Below are 23450 nucleotides of genomic sequence, written 5' to 3' on the forward strand. Positions count from 1 at the left end.
GTTATATTAACGTTGGTCACTAGATTTCAAAGATGGCATGCTAGAACAACTTTTATATTGGGCATGTCCTCTATATACAGCATGCAGCATGCAATCCAAAAAAATAAAATAAATCTGACTGGTGGCCATGGACAACCACTCCCCTGTTACTTTGCACAAAGCTTCATAACGCTCCCCCATCGTGTGTAATATGTTTTATGTGTCCATAAGCTGAAAAGTTCATAGTATCATTATAAATTCGATAGAAAAATACAAAAAAATTGTGTTATTTTACCTGCTGTAAATAAACAGAACATTGTCCTTACTGGAAATACAGTTACGGTACAAGATAAGACTCTTCCTCCCTAACAGGTATATGTTACAGGCCACATAATGCTTTTTTAGGCTTTTCACTCTCCTGTGTGATTTGTGTTCAGAGCAACTTTAATTTATTTCTGCACTTAAGGCTGCAGCCTGGAAGTATCTAATAACATTTGCCATCTTCAGAACATCTTAAACCTGCAAAGAATATCTAGATGCCAAATCCTGACTCATTTCATAATAGAAGGTGACATTCAAACGCCATATACTTTAGATTCAGATTTTAGCAGTTTACTCTTCACTGTCATTCTGATGGTGGTAGGGGATGACTGAGAGGTCTAGGACACGTTTTTATTTCTTTGCTTAGGGTATGTGTTACCCAAGCATTACAATCATACAGATAGCATCAGTCCCAAAATGTCAATAGATATCTGGGGGACTAGAGTGCCGACCTTGAATGGAGAAAGGACAAAGCCTATGAGCTAAGAATATGATATACCAAGCGACAAAAAATTAAAGTTTTCGATACCAACATAAAAATATATTCAATCGTAGACAAAACTTTTTGAATTAACATAAAATTTAAAGTCATTAGTAAATGATGCTGCATATAAAGCTGCAATGTATGGGAGCCAAGATGACAAGCACCACATCTGTAGGTTTCTGTGAATTGAAAACCCATAATTAGAGATGAGCAAACGGGGCCGAGGTTCTGGTTCGTACAAACCCGAACCATCAGCATTTGAATCCCACTGTCTTTCCGTTCCATGGTGAAGGTGGAGATAGCCTGGAAAACAAGAATACAACCTAGGTCACAGGCTGTATACCTGTTTTCCAGGTGGGACTCGACCTGTCTCCACCTTCTACGCGGAACTGGAAGACAGTGGGATTCAAATGCCGATGGTTCGGGCTTGTACTCGGTCTGGTTCGCTGATCCCTACCCATAATCATGGATCACTAGATTGCAGGTACAGGACACTGCAGATCCTCGCACATTCCGTAGAGTAAACCCAGCCGTACAGTGGCTAATACACTCCTTTAACATCTACTTCAACACAGAATATTGGATACTTCTTCTGGTTATATTCACGATCAATATTTCACATATCCTGACAAATATGAGTCATTATAGTCGTAAGTAATAAAACAGAACATTTGAAAAGATCAAGAGAGATATGAAAGAAATCCCACATTATTGGAATTGAATTAACTTCAACATCTTTTTGATGATATGTTCGTTTCATATGAAATATTGTCTAGAAGAAAGGGAAGGTACATCGTTCAATTACAATCCGGGAGCACATTTGTCTCTCACACATATAACATGCAGCGGATATCTCGCTGTATATAGGTGACTGGAACCATTAAGACCAAGATGTGTTCTGTCAGTCTGAAATGATAGTCGCTAAAAACATGCCGTTCTTTGCATACTGACATTGAATGTTGCCAGTCATGGGAAATGTTATTTTTCTAGACATGACATTTATCAATTTAAATGCAAACAGCTTTTGTAGAGCCGGAATGTTATTTCTGAGAAAGAGAAAAAAAAAGAAAATATATATATATATATATATTTTTAGGAAAAGGAACCATGGTAAATTACTATGTATTACTATGTATCTCCCCTGATCCTCATTATCCAATTAATAGAAAATCTCAGCTGTAAAAGCCGTTTTATGGACACGGAAATAACGCAAAATGCTAAATTATTATCTTTGGCATTGCCTGTAATTGTATATGTGCTATAGACCCTAGGCCTTAAAGGGAAATTAACAGCAGGTTAGCACATACAAATCTGCTGGAATAAGGTTATATAATGGGGATTTCGATGTTACCTCTCTTAAATAAATCAGTAGTGTCGTTCTATATAGAGGCTATGGAGGAGATTTATCAAACATGGACTAAAGTGAAACCGGCTCAGTTGCCCCTAGGAACCAATCAGATTCCAGCTTTTATTTTCCAAAGAGTCTGTCAGGAATGGAAAGTGGAATCTGATTGGTTGCCAGGGGTAACTGAGTCAGTTTCATTTTACACCATGTTTGATAAATCTCCCCCTACAGTATGTTCACACAACGTACTATTTCTTAAAAGGATGGCCATTGTTTTCACAATGTATTGAACAATGGCTGTTGTTTAGAGTGCCAAACAATGGCCGTTGTTCAATGCATTGTGTGAAAACAATGACTTTTGTTTCATAGGAATGGGAATTACTGCACAAATATCATAGAGTGAGAGCCATTTAGACAAAGCTAGATTAAGGAATATGACATCCAGACCAGACATGACTGACTTTTTACCCCCACCCCCACTTTCAAAGGAGGGATGACGGAGGTGGAGTAGTCACAAACTAGCCCTATAAAAAGCCTACATTTACAGTTAGTTACCTGATTCTCTGCTTACGTGGTACTTTGTGGAGAGCGGCTGAAGGCAGAAGGTAGGGGTATCATCAAGTACCTTCTTCTTCCTGTCTTCCAAACCTCACTGACATCATGGCCGGCTCATGTGTACCAGATCACTCACAGATATAAATGCCAATGCCTAATAAGACCTGCAGAGTTGACTAGTAACATTATCTGTTAGAGGGGCTTTCACACACAGATTTTTATTCTGTTTCCTGAGCCAAAGCCAAAGTGGATTGATCAGAGAAGAAGAGTGTAAGGGCCCTATTACACGGGACGATTATCATAGTAACGATCGTAACTAACGACTTTCGTTCTGTGTAATAAGGTGAACGATTTCAGGTTACCGATAAACAATCTTGCATGCGATCGTTTATCGTTAGTCGTTGCTCGCTGTTTGTGCTATTACACGTACAGTGGGGGGGGGGAAGTATTTAGTCAGTCACCAATAGTGCAAGTTCTCCCACTTAAAAAGATGAGAGGCGTCTGTAATTTACATCATAGGTAGACCTGAACTATGAGAGGGAAAATGAGAAAACAAATCCCGAAAATCACATTGTCTGATTTTGTAAGAATTTATTTGCAAATTATGGTGGAAAATAAGTATTTAGTCACCTACAAACAATCAAGATTTCTGGCTCTCACAGACCTGTAACTTCTTCTTTAAGAGTCTCCTCTTTCCTCCACTCATTACCTGTAGCAATGGCACATGTTTAAACTTGTTATCAGTATAAAAAGACACCTGTGCACACCCTCAAACAGTCAGACTCCAAACTCTACTATGGTGAAGACCAAAGAGCTGTCAAAGGACACCAGAAACAAAATTGTAGCCCTGCACCAGGCGGGGAAGACTGAATCTTCAATAGGCAACCAGCTTGGAATAAAGAAATCAACCGTGGGAGCAATAATTAGAAAATGGAAGACATACAAGACCACTGATAATCTCCCTCGATCTGGGGCTCCACGCAAAATCTCACCCCGTGGGGTCAAAATGATCACAAGAACGGTGAGCAAAAATCCAAGAACCACGCGGGGGGACCTAGTGAATGAACTGCAGAGAGCTGGGACCAATGTAACAAAGCCTACCATCAGTAATACACTATGCCGTCAGGGACTCAGATCCTGCAGTGCCAGACGTGTCCCACTGCTAAAGCCAGTACATGTCCGGGCCCGTCTGAAGTTTGCTAGAGAGCATTTGGATGATCCAGAAGAGTATTGGGAGAATGTCTTATGGTCTGATGAAACCAAAGTGGAACTGTTTGGTAGAAACACAACTTGTCGTGTTTGGAGGAAAAAGAATACTGAGTTGTATCCATCAAACACCATGCTGTAAAGCATGGGGGTGGAAACATCATGCTTTGGGGCTGTTTCTCTGCAAAGTATTGAGATGAAATTTTGTTACTGACCAAATACTTATTTTCCACCATAATTTGCTAATAAATTCTTACAAAATCAGACAATGTGATTTTCTGGATTTGTTTTCTCATTTTGTCTTCCATAGTTGACGTCTACATATGGTGTCAATTATAGGCCTCTCTCTCTCTTTTTAAGTGGTCGAACTTGCACTATTGGTGACTGACTAAATACTTTTTTTCCCGACTGTATATGTGGCAGTGAAATGATCAAATCCAAGGATTTGATCAAATCACTAGGGATTTGATCAAATCCCGGGAAATGATGAAATGAACACGCAGTTCCATAATTTCCGTAGGGTTTTTGATCAAATACCTGACCCCTTTCAGGGAAATGATGGAATGAACGATTGAGGAGTCGCCCGGCGACGGAGGCGGATGGGGGATCAGAGCGGCACACGTCTACTGCAGGCATATGGTGGCGGGGCAGACTAGGGAGCAGAACGGCACACCTCCCGGAAAGCATATGGCGGCGGGGGCGGACGTGGAGCGGAGTGAACAGGCTGGGGGAGCAATAGGCGTGTAGCAGGGGAAATGAGCAGAACGGGGAGCAGAGAGGCGGCGGAGGCAGATGGGGAGCAGAGCGGACAGGCTAGGGGGAGCAGAGAGGCGATACGGTAAGCAAGGGGGAAATGACAGAGTTTATTCCATCATTTCCCTGAAACGGGTCAGTGATTTGATCAATTCCCTAGGGAAATGATGGAACGGCGCGGTCATTTCATTATTTTCCGGGATTTGATCAAATCCCTGATTCTATCATTTGACTGCAATATATAGATAGCGACCACGGGGAGCTGTGGGAGGGATGGCAGGGACAGCTAAAACCTTTGGCTTTGGATGTCCAGGCATGATGGGAAATGTAGTTTTGCAACAGCTGGAGGGCCGAAGGCTCCTTATCCCTGGTCTAAAGGAATAATTTTAGAATTGGTGGTATTCCATTAATTCTGTAGGTCTTCATCAGTTTAATATTGTGATTACAGAAATCATGGTTAGCACACATTCACCTCGGAAAGGATGTGGCCCATGATTCCTTATGTAGGGCCCATATTACAAAGAGTTGTGTGGGCATATTACATCTATCAGACATTAGTATAACTGTGGAGGTGAAAGAGACAAGAGAAGCTGTTGGTGCAGACAAGCTACAGCCTTCTCCATTTTTTTGCAGAGGTAATTATAATAGCCCTAAATTATCTATAGGATACAGCCTGGGGCAGATTAAATAACACAACCCAATCCAGCAGACTAGTGGCATTCTTGGGTTTTTACTATGCAGGGGCACAAGCACCATCTGACTGATATTTATTATTCATAAACCTATAATTGCATCAGACATGATAACTACAGTTACAAACTCTCATGGGGAAATATATTGTTTTCCTTTAACCCCTTAAGGACAGAGCCAATTTCGATTTTTGCATTTTAGTTTTTTTCCTCCTTGTGCATCAAAGGCCATAGCACTTGCATTTTTCCACCTAGAAACCCACATGAGCCCTTATTTTTTGCGTCACTAATTGTACTTTGCAATGACAGGTTGAATTTTTGCATAAAGTACACTGCGAAACCAGAAAAAAATTCAAAGTGTGGTGAAATTGAAAAAAAAACCGCATTTTGTTTATTTGGGGGAAATGTGTTTTTACGCCATTCGCCCTGGGGTAAAATTGACTTGTTATGCACGTTCCTCAAGTCGTTATGATTAAAACGATATATAACATGTATAACTTATATTGTATCGGATGGCCTGTAAAAAATTCAAACCATTGTTAACAAATATACGTCACTTAAAACCGCTCCATTCCCAGGCTTATAGCACTTTTATCCTTTGGTCTATGGGGCTGTGTCAGGTGTCATTTTTTGCGCCATGATGTGTTCTTTCAATCGGTACCTTGATTGCGCATATACAACTTTTTGATCGCTTTTTATTACAATTTTTCTGGATTTGATGCGACCAAAAATGCGCAATTTTGCACTTTGGGATTTTTTGGCGCTTACGCCGTTCACCGTACGAGATCAGGAATGTGATTAATTAATAGTTCAGGTGATTACGCACGCGGCGATAGCAAACATGTTTGTTTATTTATTTATTTGTTTACTTTTATTTATAACCTGGGAAAAGGGGGGTGATTCAGACTTTTATTAGGGGAGGGGGCTTTTTATTGACAACAACACTATATATATTTTTTTTTACACATATACTAGAAGCCCCCCTAGGGGACTTCTAGTATATACACTTTGATCTCTCATTGAGATCTCTGCAGCATAGATATGCTGCAGAGATCCATGAGATCGGCACTCGTTTGCTTTCAGCTGCTGCAGCCGGAAGTAAACGAGTGCCGAGCCGGGGACGGCGCCATCTTGGAGATCGCTCCTCCGGGATAACATCCCGGAGGAGCGATCTCCGCCACTAGACACCAGGGAGACGCTGGATCCGGTAATCGGATGCAGCTGTCATGTTTGACAGCTGCATCTGATTACTGTATCAGCGGGCACGGCGATCGGACCCTGCCCGCTAATACCTACGGTCCCGGGCTACAAGCGGCACCCGGGACCGCCGCGGTTCAGAGCCACCTTATCATTGGTGGGGTAGTTTACACTATTTGCAAATGGTAACCAAGAGCCTCATTATTTTTATGGAGATTTTTTTTTAGCAGCTGGGGGGGGCTGCTTTTAGTGATTTTCATATCTGTATTGGGTCTGTATCTTGCCATTAGTGGTGATCTGTTGCATTTTTTTGTATTTTGTGTGTTTGCAATTTCAGCCATAGCACCGTGCTCCTGCCTAGTTGGAATGGTGTTCTAGGAGAGCTGACCAAATTTGTCTTTTTGCCTGTATTCCAAATGGGGGAGTGGCTGCTTCTACTTAGTCATGTACTCCACCCTTCCCACCCAGGTTGTTATTATTATTTCTAGTATTAGTTGGATCTTGCATGCCCAGAGCATAGGCTTATTATGTGCCATGGAGAGGCTAAAGTACAGTGTAGGATCCATCCCGGCATGAGGCCACCTTATCGTTGGTGGGATGTTTTACACTATTTGCAAATGGTAACCAAGAGCCTCATTATTTTTATGGAGATTTTTTTTAAGCAGTTGGGGGGCTTCTTTTAGCGATTTTCATGTCTGTATTGGGTTTGTTTCTTGCCATAAGCGGCGAGCTGTTGAATTTTTTTGTGCTTTTGTGTGGGACCGTACAAGTAGGCTCCACAATGCCAGTATTAGTATTATATACCTTTCCATCAGTATTGTCTATAGAGCTAACTCTATGCAAACTACATAAAGGGAGACTTTCCCTTTTATTATTTTATTCTACATAAAAAGTAATGCAATACAATACAATACAACACTATATGCAGCATTCTATATAGACAATGGTTGTTTGTTACTGATGCAGAATATAAAATGAGACTTTTCTGTTCAGATAGAGTTACATAATCACTTAAGGCCAACTTCCTGCGATACAAAGTCATTTCAGAATCCTTTAATGCCTACATTAGCATAATTATAACCAACCTGTTTGTGCATTTTTATGAGGTAGGACTGACATTTGTAATGATTGCAGATTCTGTACAAAGGTTAATATTTTTTTCTTGATCAATTCTGGAGTCTTGTTAAATAGCTAATCACATACCTCAGGGTGAACTTGTACAAAAGCTAAGAATAAACATTTCGAGAGACAACTCAAAGAAATCTACAGCGTTCTGAATAACCACACAAATGAAAGCCCTGAACATTTCCGAAAAACCACTCAAAAGGTCCACATCTGTCATCAGGGCTTCTTAGTATCAGCTATGTCTGATCCATTTCCAGACAGATAACTGGTTATTTAGTTAACTAGTCACGGTTTCAGTATATTTGAAGGCTGGAATATCAGTGCCGGCTGCTATTTTTTGCTGTCAAAAAAACTGTAAAAAAACATACGACGCAAATGGCAAAAAGAACAAAGTTTCCACTTTTTTTATTCCACAGATTTATTGTTATCTGTCTTTTTTCCCCCTCAATATTGCCCCCCCCCCTTTGTTTGTGAAATAGATACAAAAAAGTGGGGGTGCTCCCTGTTACCACATCAGGGAGCAGAGACTAAAGGCCCCCCATACACGTTCAATTACTGACAGCAGAACGATCATCCGGCCATAAATTATCCACCGCCCATCCTCCCTACACAGGCACGGCTAAACATTTCTCTATTCTCAATCGGGAGGGTGGAAGTAAGCTGCAGCCAGAGTTCTCTGGCTGCGGCTTATCTTTCCTAGAACAAATGACGACCGGCATAATCTGTTGGTGGTCGTTCGGGAGAGCCCTATACACCTTTTACTAAGGGCCTAACCCGCCGAGTTGTATAAGGTGTGTGGGGACGTTAAATGCCATCTAGATCTTCACCCTTTATCTCACTCCATGATGCAGAAGATGTACTTCTGCATCTAGAGGGCACCAGGTCGCTCCATTAGTGTGGTCCTGGTGTGGGTAACAGCTAGTCTCAAGAACCTGGCAGTGCCGCTTCAAGGTCTCCTTGCAATGGAGAACAGGCCAAATGTGCATAGTCAGCAAGCTGAGTCGTCAATGAGAGAAGAGCACAGTACCAGGGATGAGAAAGCAGCATAGTCAATCAGGATGAAGGATCGGGGCATGCAGCTTCAGATTCAGGTCAGACAGTCCAGATTGGCAGTGGGAGATGAAAACAGTACTGAAAGCATCAGGCAGTCAAGCGTAATCGGATTAACAGGCATCTAAATGTAGCTATCACTCATATATTATTCTGATTCTTTCTTTTTATATACAATAGCTCCAATGGACACACACCTTCTTTCTTTTTAAGAATAAACCAAATTGTTGATTTTTTTTCCACTGCTAAAGTGTCTGCTATTTCTCTTTTTTTTTTTTTTTTCCAGCCATTCTTGTACCATATGTAAATTTACTATTAAAATTCAACCCCAGACCTTTTATTTCCTTAACCTGTTAAGAAATAATAGGGTAACAGGCTGAAAAAATGGAGGGACAATGTAAAATATCTGTAATTTCTAAAACGTTAACTGAATATTCTGTTAAAGTTGGAATTCAACACTTTAATCACATATTGATGGATTTGTTTGAAATTCATTGTGGTGGTGTATAGAGGCCCAACAGATATTGTATCTCTGACCATATACCTTTGGGCCCAAAGGTATATAGAAACAAAAACTGCTCTAATATATATACAATATTCTTTCACATTTATACCAAACAAGGTCACTTTCCTAAAGTTCAATAAAAATCTATTTAAGTAACTAGATGGCTGTGTATTATTGTACGCTTATTTGGTACCTCATAGGATCCAGGCCCTGGAGTGATCTCCTTTGGGTCTTTGAACCGCTCTTCTCTTGGAACAGATGATGGCGTTTGTATAACTAGCTTCTTCACTGGGTCATAGGCTCCTGGTCCTGAGGGGAAGAAAAGTAATAGTATTTTGATTAATCAATATATAACACAAAGTACTGAGATATGGTAGCACACCAGCTATGTTACCAGCAATCTCTAAGGTAGACGGGCTGAAACATGTTAACCATTCCAATGTACACTTCACGTTATATATATATATATATGGCACATTTTAAATACATTTCATTTAGTTTGTAATATATCAAGTGTCGTGATTAATATTTTAAAGAAAATATTTCAAACAAGTCTCCTTTATTGCAATAGATGACATCTGCTTGATGAGGCGTCATTCACAATTGTGGCTCAACACTGTCCTTTCTTTTTCATGGCCCCGTATAAACATATGGACATGTGAACGGGGTCATTGAAATGCTTGGGTCCTATGGACACGTGAATGAGGCCTAAGACTTACTTTTTCCTCGCCAACATGCATTTTGCTACCTCCGCGATTTATTTCAAGTCTACTAAGCCGAAAGGAAAATTTTCCTGTGCTCCTGAATGCAGACATGGCCTGCCTTCTAATTCATAGCCAGTATTTATGTCATAATACAGATCTTAATTGGAGAATTACTGTCTGGTTGACTAGTTCTAAGGGGTTAACCTAGTTACTTAAAGTTGCTTTTCACATGATAGAGCCAAAGAACTTTTTAGCAGTGATGTCACTGTTTGAAAAGTCCTGAAAGGGCTCTAGTGAAGCTACAGCTACAGCCTAAGACCGGGTTCACATTAAGTACGACACCAGCCGTTCTGTGACACGGCCATGTCACTAAACAGACGTGTCAGTAAGGTTCATCCCGACCGGTAGTGCAGTACCAGCCGGATGAACCTTATTTCTTTAGATTTGAAATGGGGGCACGTTCCAGTGTGCCAACATTTCAAATCATAATGGGCGACAATGTAAAATGCGGCCAGAGCCAGACTTTACATTGTCTGTTCCGTCAGTTTTGTGCTTTTTTTCTTCTATTTTAAAAATAGAATTCTGTCAACCTGTTCTTTGACAAAATATCAGTTATGTTGGTTCTCAAGTGCCAAGATCTTTCCACCCCCCCCCCCCCACCGATTAAAAAGACTGACAATTTACAATTAATGCCATAAAATCCTAAAATTGTATTTAGAGCAGTTTAGGCATGGCACCCTAGTGGCACAGCATTCTATTAGGAAATGCAGAGCATTAAGGATAGATAAAATAATTAGTCATTGAAGGCTTTGCTTCTTATTAATTACTCCGTCTCAGATCAAAGACAAGCAGTTCTTCAGTAGACACGAATGTGAAAAATCACACTAAATATTTACTAGTGCATGGATTAAAAAGAAAGTTACTGTGTTGTTGTTACGTGTGAGATTCTAAATTACAGAATGCTTGTAGTCAATTCTTAAAAATCCCTTTTGGAGATGTGCCCCCATGGTTCAAATTTACTACAGTAGATTTCTGACTCCATTTAAAGGGACCCGGTCATATATAAATGGAGTACAATCCCACATAGAATAACTTCCATTACAAAATAAAATTAATTCTTGTTCCCTACTGCACCCATGTGGCCTCTGAGCACCATAACATATATAAGACTCAAAAAAAGAGGGAGAGAGAAAAAGGAGAGTAGGGAAGAGAGCTGTACCCAGTATGGAGCAACCAAATATAATTCTGCTTAATAGCTCACTAAGTTGTCAGCAAATAGTGGGAAGAACAGCTCTGGAGGACAAAGTATTGCTTTGGTAAATGAAATTCACTGTAGACTAATAGAAGAAAAATAAATAAGGTTTTATTATTTGAGCAGGAATGCACCTAAATAGTTAAGTCTTTACATATTCTGGATAGTCACCAGTTGGTTGGGAATTCATTTGATATTTCATATCTGTCTTCTTCCATCCCACATTGAAGACCTCTGTAGACAGCATTTTTAGGCCACAAAGACTATGGAGGACATTTATTAAGTCCGGCGTTTTTTACGCCGGACTTATAAATGTCCCCGCATCTCCGGCGCTACGGAGATTTATGTAGAGGCGTACTGCCTCTACATAAATGCCGTGCGCATCAGTGCGCACAGCCGAAAACCTACGCCACCTCAAAGGTGGAGTAGGTTTTTGGCGTATCTTTGAGTTGAAAAAATGATAAATCACGCGGACTCTGAGTCCGTGCCCCCCGATCCGCCCCCTCCACACCCCCTCCCCGCCCCCCGGCGTACTCGGCGTGAAGTGCCAATATGCGAATATTTTATTTGCAAATCGGCCATTTGCGAATAAAATCATTCGCATATCGGCACTTTACACCGAAAATCATCAGTACGCCGGATGATGCATGACCCTATATATATATATATATATATATATATATTTCTTCCTGACACGCCCTCTAAACATGTCGATAAAGTGCTGGAATACCTCATTCCAAACTTAGATTGCACCTCATGGGCTCTTAAAGGAGTAGAGACAATATCACACCTGTTTGAAGAGGGAGAGTTGGTCCCGTTCTTGCCTTTAGTCTCCAAGCATCCTATAACCAACAATTTGGAGGTGAGGCATTGTCTAAAGGGTGCAGGTGTGAAATCTCCTCCTAAAGATATGAGTTATGAGGTCTATTATATAATAGTTCTAAACCACTATCTAAGGGTCTCGCAAAAACCTACAATGCAACGTAGGCTCTCATCTTTTTGGGTAAATGGGAAAAGGGCTTAGGAAGGGTGTTTGGGGAGGAGAGTTGGTACCATATGATTGACTTGGTTTCTAAGGTTTCACATTGCATAGGCTGCCTAGACACTTACAGGAATCTACTATACAGGTAGTATTTAACACCCTACCATCTGTCCAAAATCTACCCTGGTGCCTCCTTAGAGTGCTGGTGCTACAAGGTCAATGTTGGCAATTTGCTGCATATATGCTGGGAGTGCCCAATACTGGTACATTCTTGGCAGAAGATACGTGAATTCCTACAGGGGTTGTTGATGTTTCCAACCCTATTCTCCACGGACACTGAGGATATTCATTTTGCAGACTTGACAGTCCTGCTCTATAAGCTGATGTCTACCGGGACTGCTATAGCTAAGAGGTGGAAGTCCAATGAGGTTCGCACAATAAAAGAGATTGGGGCCACGAGGTCCGATAAAGTTGGTTCAATAAAGAAGAATGTGTCTGTACCAAAAGTCTTGATGATTTTGCTCTTGTTGAATTATACTTTGTAACTATACTTTGTTTATTATCTCCTCGTACCCCCCTCTCTTCATGTCCTTTTTTAGTTTCACAGGTCTTCTCCTTTAACCTCCTCCCGCCTCTGCACTATAAATTAATACGTTGCAGCCTAAGCCCGAGGCTCCAGCGATGTTCATTTTCAAAGCAGGATGACACAGGCGTAGAAGCTGTGCCTGTGTCATCCGTGGCGGGTCCTGGCACCGGAGCTGTGCTATCGTGCTAAAAGCTAACTCTATAGATACTGCTGTCAACACGGTCACAACATCTATAAGGCGTCAGACAGAGAATTCTTCTTCGACAGGAGAGAATTCTCTGTCCAGTAACCATTGAGGCTCTGTGATGTGAGCCTTGATGGTATCCATGAAAACTGGAAGCCTCAGGCTTCCCGCTTCTAGCTACAGAGGCCGGCAGTGAAGGGAGGTAAGGCCGGCATGCCACCGCACGTGGCGTGGGGCTGTGAGCTCTGCCCCCTTCACTCTCTACCCTGCTATGGTTAAAAGATTATAACAGTAGCAGGGGACAAAGGAAAGGGGACAGAGCTATGAACACCAGCTTATAGGATCATTATGATCCCATAAGCTGATGTCCAAAAAACGACCTGGGCACTGAGAAATCAATGACCCATGGGCGTGAAAGGGTTAAATTAATTCTAACAAATGGTACCTTTAAATGGTAATGGACCCTTTTATCTACGGGGCATTTTCTTTTCCCATAGGCTGTCACTCTGAACTGCAAACTCCGATATTCTCAAATGAATGCACAGATCTAAATTTAAAACGGTTGAAAATATTCCTATCTGAATCATCGTTCCGGAATGCAAAAATACATGTGATGTACCAAACTTCCCATGTTCCCAGTGACCTCCATGGCAATTCTGTCTGAGAAGTGTTCATATTCCGATTCTACATTTGCACTCAGCAGCTACCTAAGCATTGTAAGGTCATAATATATGTGTACCTTTTTGATGAATATTTCATCGCTGACGGGAACCTTTGTGATGTGAATTGGCATCGGAGCCAACGAGACAAGCTATATGAGCCAAACTTCTGCATTTATATTAGTTACATTAGCGAAACCTCTTTGTGCTTTAGTCACTGCAATCCGTTTTTATCCTCATAGTGCGTTGCGAACGGATCAGCAATAAAGTCAATTTGAAAAATGTTAAAGTACATTAGGATGGCTCATATTATGCAAATATTAAGTGCTGCTTTCATCCTTTCTTTAATTCAACATGAGGCCGTCAATATAAATTAGACATTGCCTACGTCTTGACATTGCTTGGAAAAGACTGAGCTGCTGTGCTTCTCGTGGTTTACGTGCTCTCTATGATTTTGTTTCATTTATTTAATACCAGAAGAAGCATGGCCGGCCCTGGCTGCATACGGCTTCTAGCAGCTATTGCAAGGCTTGAATTATGCAAAAGCCTGTTTATTTACTAAAATGGCAAATTTTTTTAATCACAGGTCAGTGAAGAATGAAACTTATAATTCCAGATCAAACACCCCTGTCTGCCTCATGAAGAGTATGAAATGGGAAAATCACAAGCAGGCGCTTCCTATAATTATATATTTTACGCCCCTATGCTGGCTCACTCTCTATGAAATGTCAGCCAGTGCTACGGGGCAAAATGGCACAGTATAAAAGAGATGGATAATTTAAAAAGAGCACATATGTTAGCATGCAGAGGAACAAGGTGCCATGTGACTAACTGTACAGTTAATATAGTGATGCTCTTGTATGTATACCGAGCTGTAGAAGCGTGACAGTCGGAGCACATGCAAAGATAAAATGATAATGGTCTATACTTTTTTTACATTATCAGACCTAACGGAACCAACATCTACGTGCTTGTATGAAACTCAATATTTCGGTGGTCTGCAAACGCTTTGGAAATTGGACAGTGTTCAGGATTGCCTACAATGTACTTGTTTGTAAATATTTCGAGGGTAAAGCAGCAAAATTTTACTTAAATACAAATAGTGATTCATTATAAAATATATATCCTATAGCTAAAAGTAATTTAACCTTGAAAAACAAGTCTGGTGGATTATAAAAACTGACAGCCGGCAGGGGGAAAACTGATTACAAGCACTAACTTTCCTCTCCTCGTGCCCGCGGTGACCGGTGGAACCAGCTGCGTGACCCCTGCCAGGCTACAGGATCTCCAGAGCTGAACCAGCTGATGGACTGGCCGCTCAGCCAGTCAGTGACTGGGGCAGGACGCCACTCCAGTTACTGATTGGCTGAGCAGCCAGTCCATCAGCCGGGACAGGCCTTTTCCCCCGACTTATGACGTCATCACAACTCAGGAGAAAACTCAGCAGAAAATGCCTTCCGGTAGGGGTCCTGCCATTTCTGTCACTCACCGCAGGCACGGGGAGAGGTACGTTAGTACTTGTAATCAATTTCCCCCCTGCCCCTGCTGGATTTTATAATCCCCCAGACTTCTGCTTTAAGTAATCACCCACCAGTGTAAGATCACTCAAGATATATTACCAGCCTCTTGATAAATCCCTGTGCACCTGAGGCTGCCAGTGTGGCAGCCTTAGAAATTAACAGCAGCTAAGAGCTGGGGGCAAATTTCCACTATATTTTATACCTGCTGTCAGAAATACATTGTTGTAAATGAAGTATACATTGGCCACACCCCATTCACAGTATGCTACACCCTCCACTTAGGCCAGGCCCACTCTGCCAGTACAGCTTCAATCAACCAACAGTCACCATATTTCATGCATATTGTGGGATTGGCTCAAAAATTTTTGACTTTTTCCCAATCCATGCCAGGTGCAGAGTTTAAAAACTTTCCTTTATAGAGTGTACCATATGTTAAGTGTTCAGTATTAGTTCATTATACAGTAAATAGTTCAGTATACAGTATTAGTTAGTGTACTCAATGCACTTACTTGCAGCAGCTTCATGTGTACCTCATACAGCTTAAGGCTATGTTCACACTGCGTATGATTCCGTCCGTAGTTCGTACGCCGCCGTACATGTGCGGCTGAAACTACTGGCGTGGGAAAAATCGACATGCGGCCGGATGCGCACGAACCGCAAACATATGCCCGTAGTACAGTTATGCTTCCCTAGCTTGATTCGAAGCGATCTGAAACAGGTCATTTACTTGGAAATCTTCGCCCAGCCTAATAAACCACACAGAACCTTTTGGATCGAAAATTTGGCTGAAATAAGTATACTTTAATATACTTTCAAGATAACGCATGAACCTCAAAACTACGTGCGTATATTCGCGGTTCGCACTACGGACGGAATCATATGCAGTGTGAACATAGCCTTAAAAAAAAAAAAAAAAACAGGCACCCCTTCTACATGCTGTGCTGTCCTGCCCTGTGTTGATTCTGTCCATGCGATGGCTGACATGAAGGAGCATGTGACCATGCCCCCCTTCCTCATGCCCAGCAGTGCTCGGTAATAGCCCAGCGCCATGTGCAGGAACTGGGCGGTGGTTTAAATAAAGGACAGCGGCACCAGCGCTGATCTATTCATGTAAAAAACAAAAAAACAATATACCGCTGGTACATTTGCTTTAAAGCACTGGTAATATATACATACCATATGAGTCTTAGATGGCTGAATTTATCGAGAGACATCCCTCTGGCTAAATTTAGCTCCCCAGTACACTGGTGAGGGTTTAAAAATAACTGGAGTATGAAATGCCAGTCTTTGTAGATCCCCCCCAGTGTCATTTCAGACATCTTATGTTTTATAGTTTTCAAAAACAGTTGTCAGTCATTTTCTTTCTTTCCAAGGACAGGTTTATGATCTAGAAAAAACTGAAGTCATATTCAAGGACTTACAGAATATTGCAGACAGGTCATCAATCTATTGTTCTTACCAAGAACCAAGGAGAATCACTAAGGGACTCTTACGGGTCTTGCACATGAACAGTAAGTAAATTCATCTTCTTGTCATGTAGGGAAACTAGTGAAAATATTACACAGAGGCATTGGGAGGGTGGACCCTAAAAGAAAATTAGAATAAGTCCTCTTCCCAGAATCAGAGACCTTGGATGACTTCATGAAGACTTCACAATACTACCCTCTCCCCATGCAGGATCTTAATGCCCTAAATTCTGCAACCTTCTCCTTAGCTTGACACCTTAGGAGGGGGGCTATCTGAAAACCTCTCCCTTATGCATTAATGAAGAAGTCTGTCCCAAAGCTAAATTAAAGTATGTTATTGCAACATAAAAGTTATCCAAATTCTCAATAGACACTTATTTCAGGAAATGCACATACAGAGGGAGATTTATCAAACTGGTGTAAAGCAGAATTGTCTTAGTTGCCCCTAGCAACCAATCAGAATCCACCTTTCACTTTTCAAAGAATCTGTGAGGATTGGTTGCTAGGGACAACTAAGATGATTGTACTTTACACCAATTTGATAAATCTCCCCCCAGTGATTTTTTCTCTACACTTTCTTCACTTCCTTGATAGTCCCTGAGGTGCGGGCCAAGCTGTGCGGTGGTGCCTGCTGTGGTGTGTGTGATCTGCCTAACATCCTGATTTCTGGGGACCTGTCTCATCTGCACTGTGCCGTCAGCTAGATCCCCCCTCTGGTGTCGGTCGGTCCCCCCGGTGTGTGCTGCTTTGCCTCCTCTCCTCCTTCTGCCTGCTCGCTGGCACTGGAATGGTAAACAGGCTGCTTGGTGGTGTGGGGCTGCTCCGAACGGCTCTGTCTCCCTCCGTCTCCTTGCGCCATCTTGTTTGCAACCACACATCAGCCGCCAGACAGCCTTCACCTCCGGGAGTTACAGCGTCGTGGAACGAGAGAGAGAAATTACGACGCTTTAACTTCAGGAGGTGCGGGCTGTTCAGTGGCTCCTGCGTTGATGCAAACAGGATGACAGCTCTGTCTTGAGGAGACAGAGCCGTCCAGGGCAGCCCCACACCATCAAACAGCCTGATCACCACAGCAGGAGGGCACTGTGGCTTACTTTAGACTTGGTACCGGCAAGCAGGCCGGAGGAGAGGAGTCAGACTGGCCTAATCACTGCAACGGGATGGCATTGTGGCTCACTTTAGACTCAGGTACTGGCAAGCAGGCGGAAGGAGAAGAGGAGGCAGAGCGGCCTGATCAAAGCAGTGGGAGGGCACCGTAGTTCACTCTAGACTCTGGTTTCGGCAAGCAGGCAGGAGGAAGAGGAGAGGAGGCAGAGCGGCACACACTCAGGGAACCAATCGACACCGGAGGGGGGATCAAGCTGATGACACAGTGCAGGCGGGACAGGTCTCCATAAATCAGGGTGTTAGGCAGGCTGCCGTGATCGCACACACCACAGCAGCCGCCCCACACAGCCCGCACCTCATTGGCCTATACAGTGTGTTGTGATGTCACCATTTCATCAAGGAAGTGAAGACTTAATGAAGTAGTAAGTGGAGGGAAAAAAGCACTATACTTTTATGTCGCAAATCCAGCTTTAATTCTAGAATTAGGAATCAGTAGACACGTATGGATACTGGGCTCCTTCTACCTCCTTCACCCCACTATGTCAGGTACATACTCCCGACACTATAGTCGTTTTTTTCTGATTAATCCTAGTCCCAAAAAATCATCAAAAGCAATATAAGCATCAAAGATGATAGAACAATAACCTATTATCTAAGCAAACTGAGCAAGATAATGAAATTACACAGATGACATGTTAAACAAGTAATGTTTCCTTCTCTTTTATGCTTCGCGTCTACTCAAAAGTTACATGCGTCCTCATTACTTATCCATTGTTCTACACTGGCAGCTGAGTAGTGAAAAAGATGAATGTGGGATGTAACTCGGTCTATATCATACTAATGGTCGTGTAATGGGTGGGAGCCAGTGAACAATGGTCACATTAAAGAGGTGCTTTACTGCCGCCATGTGCATAAATCTTCACTGTGTGCTCTACATTGACATCCTCTCACCAAAGGATCAAATAGAAAAGTGAAGCCTATTAAAAATAGACACGGAGAAAATTAGACGTAATTATAATCAATCACAGGCAAATAAGAGCCCTTTGGAAATAGACAGCCAATTGTGTGGTCCCTGAAACCTTTCTGCCCTGCGTGTGTTTTGCTGCCTGTAATTTACTATCATACAACATAATTCCCTGTGTCCCACTTGAAAGACTTTTTTTTTCATATAAGCAAATTTATATTTTCTTTTTTTTTCATTTTTTTTAATTGTTCTCTCTAACTTAGTTGAACAAGTACGGATAATTGCAGATGTTGATTAATGATTCATATATTTCATTATGTGTAAAAAATGCTAAGAGAAGCTCCCACTTCACTAGTTTCCTCTTATTTCAGTTGCTTAGCAATGCTTATTAAGCAATACAACACCAAGCACTTTAATTGCACATATCAAGGCTGACTAGTAATACATCATTAACTAAATTTATGTTAAACACTGAAGAACACCTTACGGTCATAGGACTGAAGCTGGTTAAACAGCCAGTAATGACATATTCAACCAATCTAAAAGGGTTACTCTCTAAGGGCTCCTCCGCACACACATTTCTTTTTCATCCTCTTTAAATGATTATAAAACGATCGGTTTTATGGTGTTTTTGTGATTTTTTTTTTTACATTTAACGCATACATTTTTTATGTCCTATAGAGAAACCATTGGAAAAAAATTGCTATACCCAAAGTATGCTTCATTTTAAACTTTTAGGGTACGTTCACACTTACCGGATCCGCAGTGTATTTTCCTCTGCGGATCCGCAGCAGATTTCATTTAAATAACTGAACACAGCAACTAATCTGCACGATCAAATCTGCTGCGGATCTGCTGCGGATCTGCTGCGGATCCTGTAGGTGTGAACCCTTATTAAGCATTTTATATTGCACCCCAGAAGTAATATATGGCTGCCCAGAAAAATACTCTATAGGGGAAATTTATTAAAGGGGTAAATATTTTTTCTTCAAATCAACTGGTTTCAGAAAGTTATATAGATTTGAAAGTTACTTCTATTTTAAAATCTCCAGTTTTCCAGTATTTATCAGTTGCTGTATATCCTGCAGGAAGTGGTGTTTTCTTTTTAGTCTTAGACACAGTGCTGACATCTGTGTCCGAGACAGGAATTGTCCAGAGCAGGAGAGGTTTTCTATGGGGATTTGCTACTGCTCTGGGCAGTTCCTGTCTCGGACAGGGGTGGCAGCAGAGAGCACTGTGTCAGACTGAAATGAAACACCACTTCCCGCAGGACATACAGCAGCTGATAAGCACAGAAAGACTTGAGTTCTTTAAATAGAAGTAAATTACAAATCTATATAACTTTCTGAAACCAGCTGATTTGAAAGAAAAAGATTTTCACCGGAGTACCCCTTTAAGGATGCGCCCCAACGTACATCAGGAAGAAGGCACAGATTCTTGACTTCTCCCTGTATCCCCTGCTCGCCTAAAGGGTGGGCAGGGGGGCATGGCCTCCTCCCGCACCTTATTTATCAAAGTTTATGTCTAGAAACAGGGGTAAACTAGGCAAAAATCTACACCTGCTCCAGAATGTACACCTGCTTATTACGGGAAATGCTTATAAAGTGCTTTTTTTCCTGCACTTACTACTGCATCAAGGCTTCACTTCCTGGATAACATGGTGATGTCACTTCCTGGATAACATGGTGATGTCATGACCCGACTCCCAGAGCTGTGCGGGCTGTGGCTGCTGGAGAGGATGATGGCAGGGGGACACTGAGGGACATAGGGCACTGGGGGGACACTGACCATCCCCCTGCCATTATCCTCTCCAGCAGCCACAGCCGCACAGCTCTGGGAGTCGGGTCGTGACATCACCATTTGAACCAGGAAGTGACATCACCATGTTATCCAGGAAGTGAAGCCTTGATGCAGTAGTAAGTGCAGAGAAAATTTCCTGTGATAAGTGTATATTGGTGATTTGTATAACTTTTGAGGAGCAATACAATACTTCAATAAAAATTTTCACCGGACTACTCCTTTAAGGTCTTTTCAGGCGGCCTATTTCTGTCTACAGAAGCAAACAAACATCGATTAACAAGATCGGCACTCGCTTGCAGTGCCTTTACATGGCAAAACTAATTCAACGCCCGTGTCCAGGAAGGATCCCTGTAGTATTCATTTAGCCATTTAAATACAATTCTATCAGCCACACAAGTGGGGCCAATAAACACTGATTTATAAGACTACATACATTTTTGAGATCAGTCAACAAGGGAGGGTTTCCCGCTCCTCGGCTGAATATCGTCCGAATGAGCATTTCTAGCAGTGCTCATTGCTGATAATTGGCCTGTGTTAAAGGGTCCTTAGTTACATCTCTGTTTTCCTGCTAAAAGGTCCACTTTAAGGGTACCAGTTCCTCTTGAATTGTATGGCATTTTGCAAATTTCATTTTTGATATTTCAAGAACCTCACATTTCTTTTAGCATCCACTCAATAAAAACAATATAGTTCAGCAAAGTCTTTATCACCCCGCATGCCAGTATTCTCTCTGCTCACCAGTCTACAGCTATGATACATGATCAAAACGGCATGATTATTTCCATATATATCAGCTTTCATTACATTTAAGTAAGCTGTCTTCATTAGTTGAAATGTCAGAATTCATTTGGGATATGTGATAAGATCACAGTTCTGGGAATTCATATGACAAGTAATGTGGAATGCCTCTGTGTTTGACCTCCCAAGGGCTTAATATTTAATGTACGGAAAGACTCGATTGGTGTCATACTGATTAATATACATGAGTTTTAAGCGCTTCTATTGTGCCTTCCTATTAGTCTACTAGTCTTCACTTCTGTGGGGTTTGTTTTAGTTTTAAATTTTTTTATTTTTTTTTTAATATTTGCCTTTATAAGAATATCCCTTATTTTGGCTTTGATGATGATATATCAGGTTCAATAATTGTAACAAAAAATTACAGTTCCTTTGCTCGTAAAAAGGTTGCCTCTGTGAAGATCTTGTATGCCAAACTATAGATATAAATAAAATATTTACATCAAATATAGCTCCACGGCTTAAAAAAAAATCACTGATGAGATCCCATTATAGCACCATCAATCTCTGTTACAGCTTTTCCTTCTTCTTGATTAGTGGACAGGCTATTAGAAACCACTGAGCATAAACCTATGCCAGTCAGAAATTATATCTACAAAGCAGTTCTAATAGAACTATTTTACACTGAACTCCCGAAGTACCAGCGATCTCTGGCTTAAAACATTTACATGAACATCTGTTGTGATATGTTTGAGCTTTAATGCTTTCAAAACTGTTTTATATTGTTTTTGTTGTGGGTCTTGTTTACACTTGACGCCTATACCCCACAGCAACTACGTACCACCAGGTTTCACAAAGTTTCTCTTCGCCTCTTTGGGATGGTAGCGAGACATCATTACCATTGGTTGTTATACTGTACGTTAAAGTGTCACTGTCGTTATAACTTTCAAAGTATAAATCAGCAGGGGATGTGATATCAAGCAAGATTGGAATTTACATTCATTTTTTTTAAATAAAGCAATACTTACTTGTATCCTGGTTTTAAAAAAAGAGGCTAAACACAGGAAGACCTAGTTGATGCGCTCACAGAGAAGGGAGTCATTTTATTGGCAGATGCATTGAGCTGTCACTCTCTGTACTTTGCGGGACTTCCTGCATTTGGTCTTTTTTTCAACCAGCACAGGAATAAAAAGCTGCCTTCAGGAGACTGGACCTGTATTTAAAGTAAGTATAGCTGTGTTTTACAGCAAGATAACTAAAACAACAAAAACAAATGTAAATTGGAAATATTTTATTTGCTTTATTGCTTTATTTCACATCCCAGTTGATTTTGAAAGTTATAATGACAGGTACCCTTTACGTATTCTGTCCTGTCATTGAAAATTAGTTGTCTGGAAGCCCTGTCCATGTCATGGCAAATACTACAGTGTAATGGTGCTGCACCATGGTGGCCTGCTAGAAGGAGACTGCTGAGCTACCAAGTTTGAGCAGTGTCAGTGAGAGTGGAGACAGTGAGAGGATTGCTGTTTGGCACTGATGAAAGGCAAATGCCCAAACAGCTCTGAACATCATAAATAGAATTCTAGAAAAACAAAGAAAGAGAAAGAGAGAGAGGAGAGAGAGAGAGAGAGAGAGAGAGAGAGAGAAAGAGAGAGAGAGAGAGAGAGAGAGAGAAAAAAAGAGGACAGCAGGTTGTGTATTAGATAGGAGGATAGCTTCTGACAATAGCTGCAGCCATCCTTCATGCTGGCCCCCCTCTGACGCATCATCAGCTGCTCAGCCGCGATTGGCTGGGTATGACTATACTCAGCCAATCACGGCTGAGCAGCTGATGACGCGGCAGATGGGGGGGCGGCATGAGGGACGGCTGGAGCGGTCCAGCCGGCCTCCCGAAGATGACGTTGTCCACCCAAGATGACGTCCGGGGTCGACAGTAATTGAGTAAGTACACTGCACCACACTTCCGAGGTGGGGGGCGGGGGCACGGGAAAGGGGGCCATTCACTTAAATAGCACACATTACAAAGTTGTAAAACTGTAATGTGTGTTATTTAGTGAATAAATGTTAAACACCGCACTATCCCTTTAATATAAAAATGGATAGAATGCTTGATGACAACTGATGCATTCTTGCCATCAGTTGTGGCATCAGTTGTCATTAAAAGAAAGATGCCGGACAAACAGATATATTTGATATATGTAAAGCCTCCCTCATACTACATATCAGCTTGGGATTATATTCCACTAGTGATAGAAAGCAGAGCAGTCCGGCTAAGCTCTGAG

At 41.6% G+C, this 23450-nt stretch overlaps 1 protein-coding gene across 5 annotated transcripts in view; it reads right to left on the reverse strand.

Annotated features, from left to right (window-relative positions):
• The window catches only part of STPG2 (sperm tail PG-rich repeat containing 2), a 419428-nt gene that overhangs the window by 138467 nt on the left and 257511 nt on the right, over positions 1 to 23450 (reverse strand). For all 5 annotated transcript variants that reach the window (XM_069978345.1, XM_069978347.1, XM_069978344.1 and 2 more), the window contains exon 13: positions 9403 to 9518. In XM_069978345.1, coding sequence (XP_069834446.1) covers positions 9403 to 9518 — 116 coding nt within the window. The remainder of the gene's footprint in view (positions 1 to 9402; positions 9519 to 23450) is intronic.

This window comes from Dendropsophus ebraccatus, chromosome 7, assembly GCF_027789765.1.
Source record: "Dendropsophus ebraccatus isolate aDenEbr1 chromosome 7, aDenEbr1.pat, whole genome shotgun sequence".
Taxonomy (NCBI): Eukaryota; Metazoa; Chordata; class Amphibia; order Anura; family Hylidae; genus Dendropsophus; species Dendropsophus ebraccatus.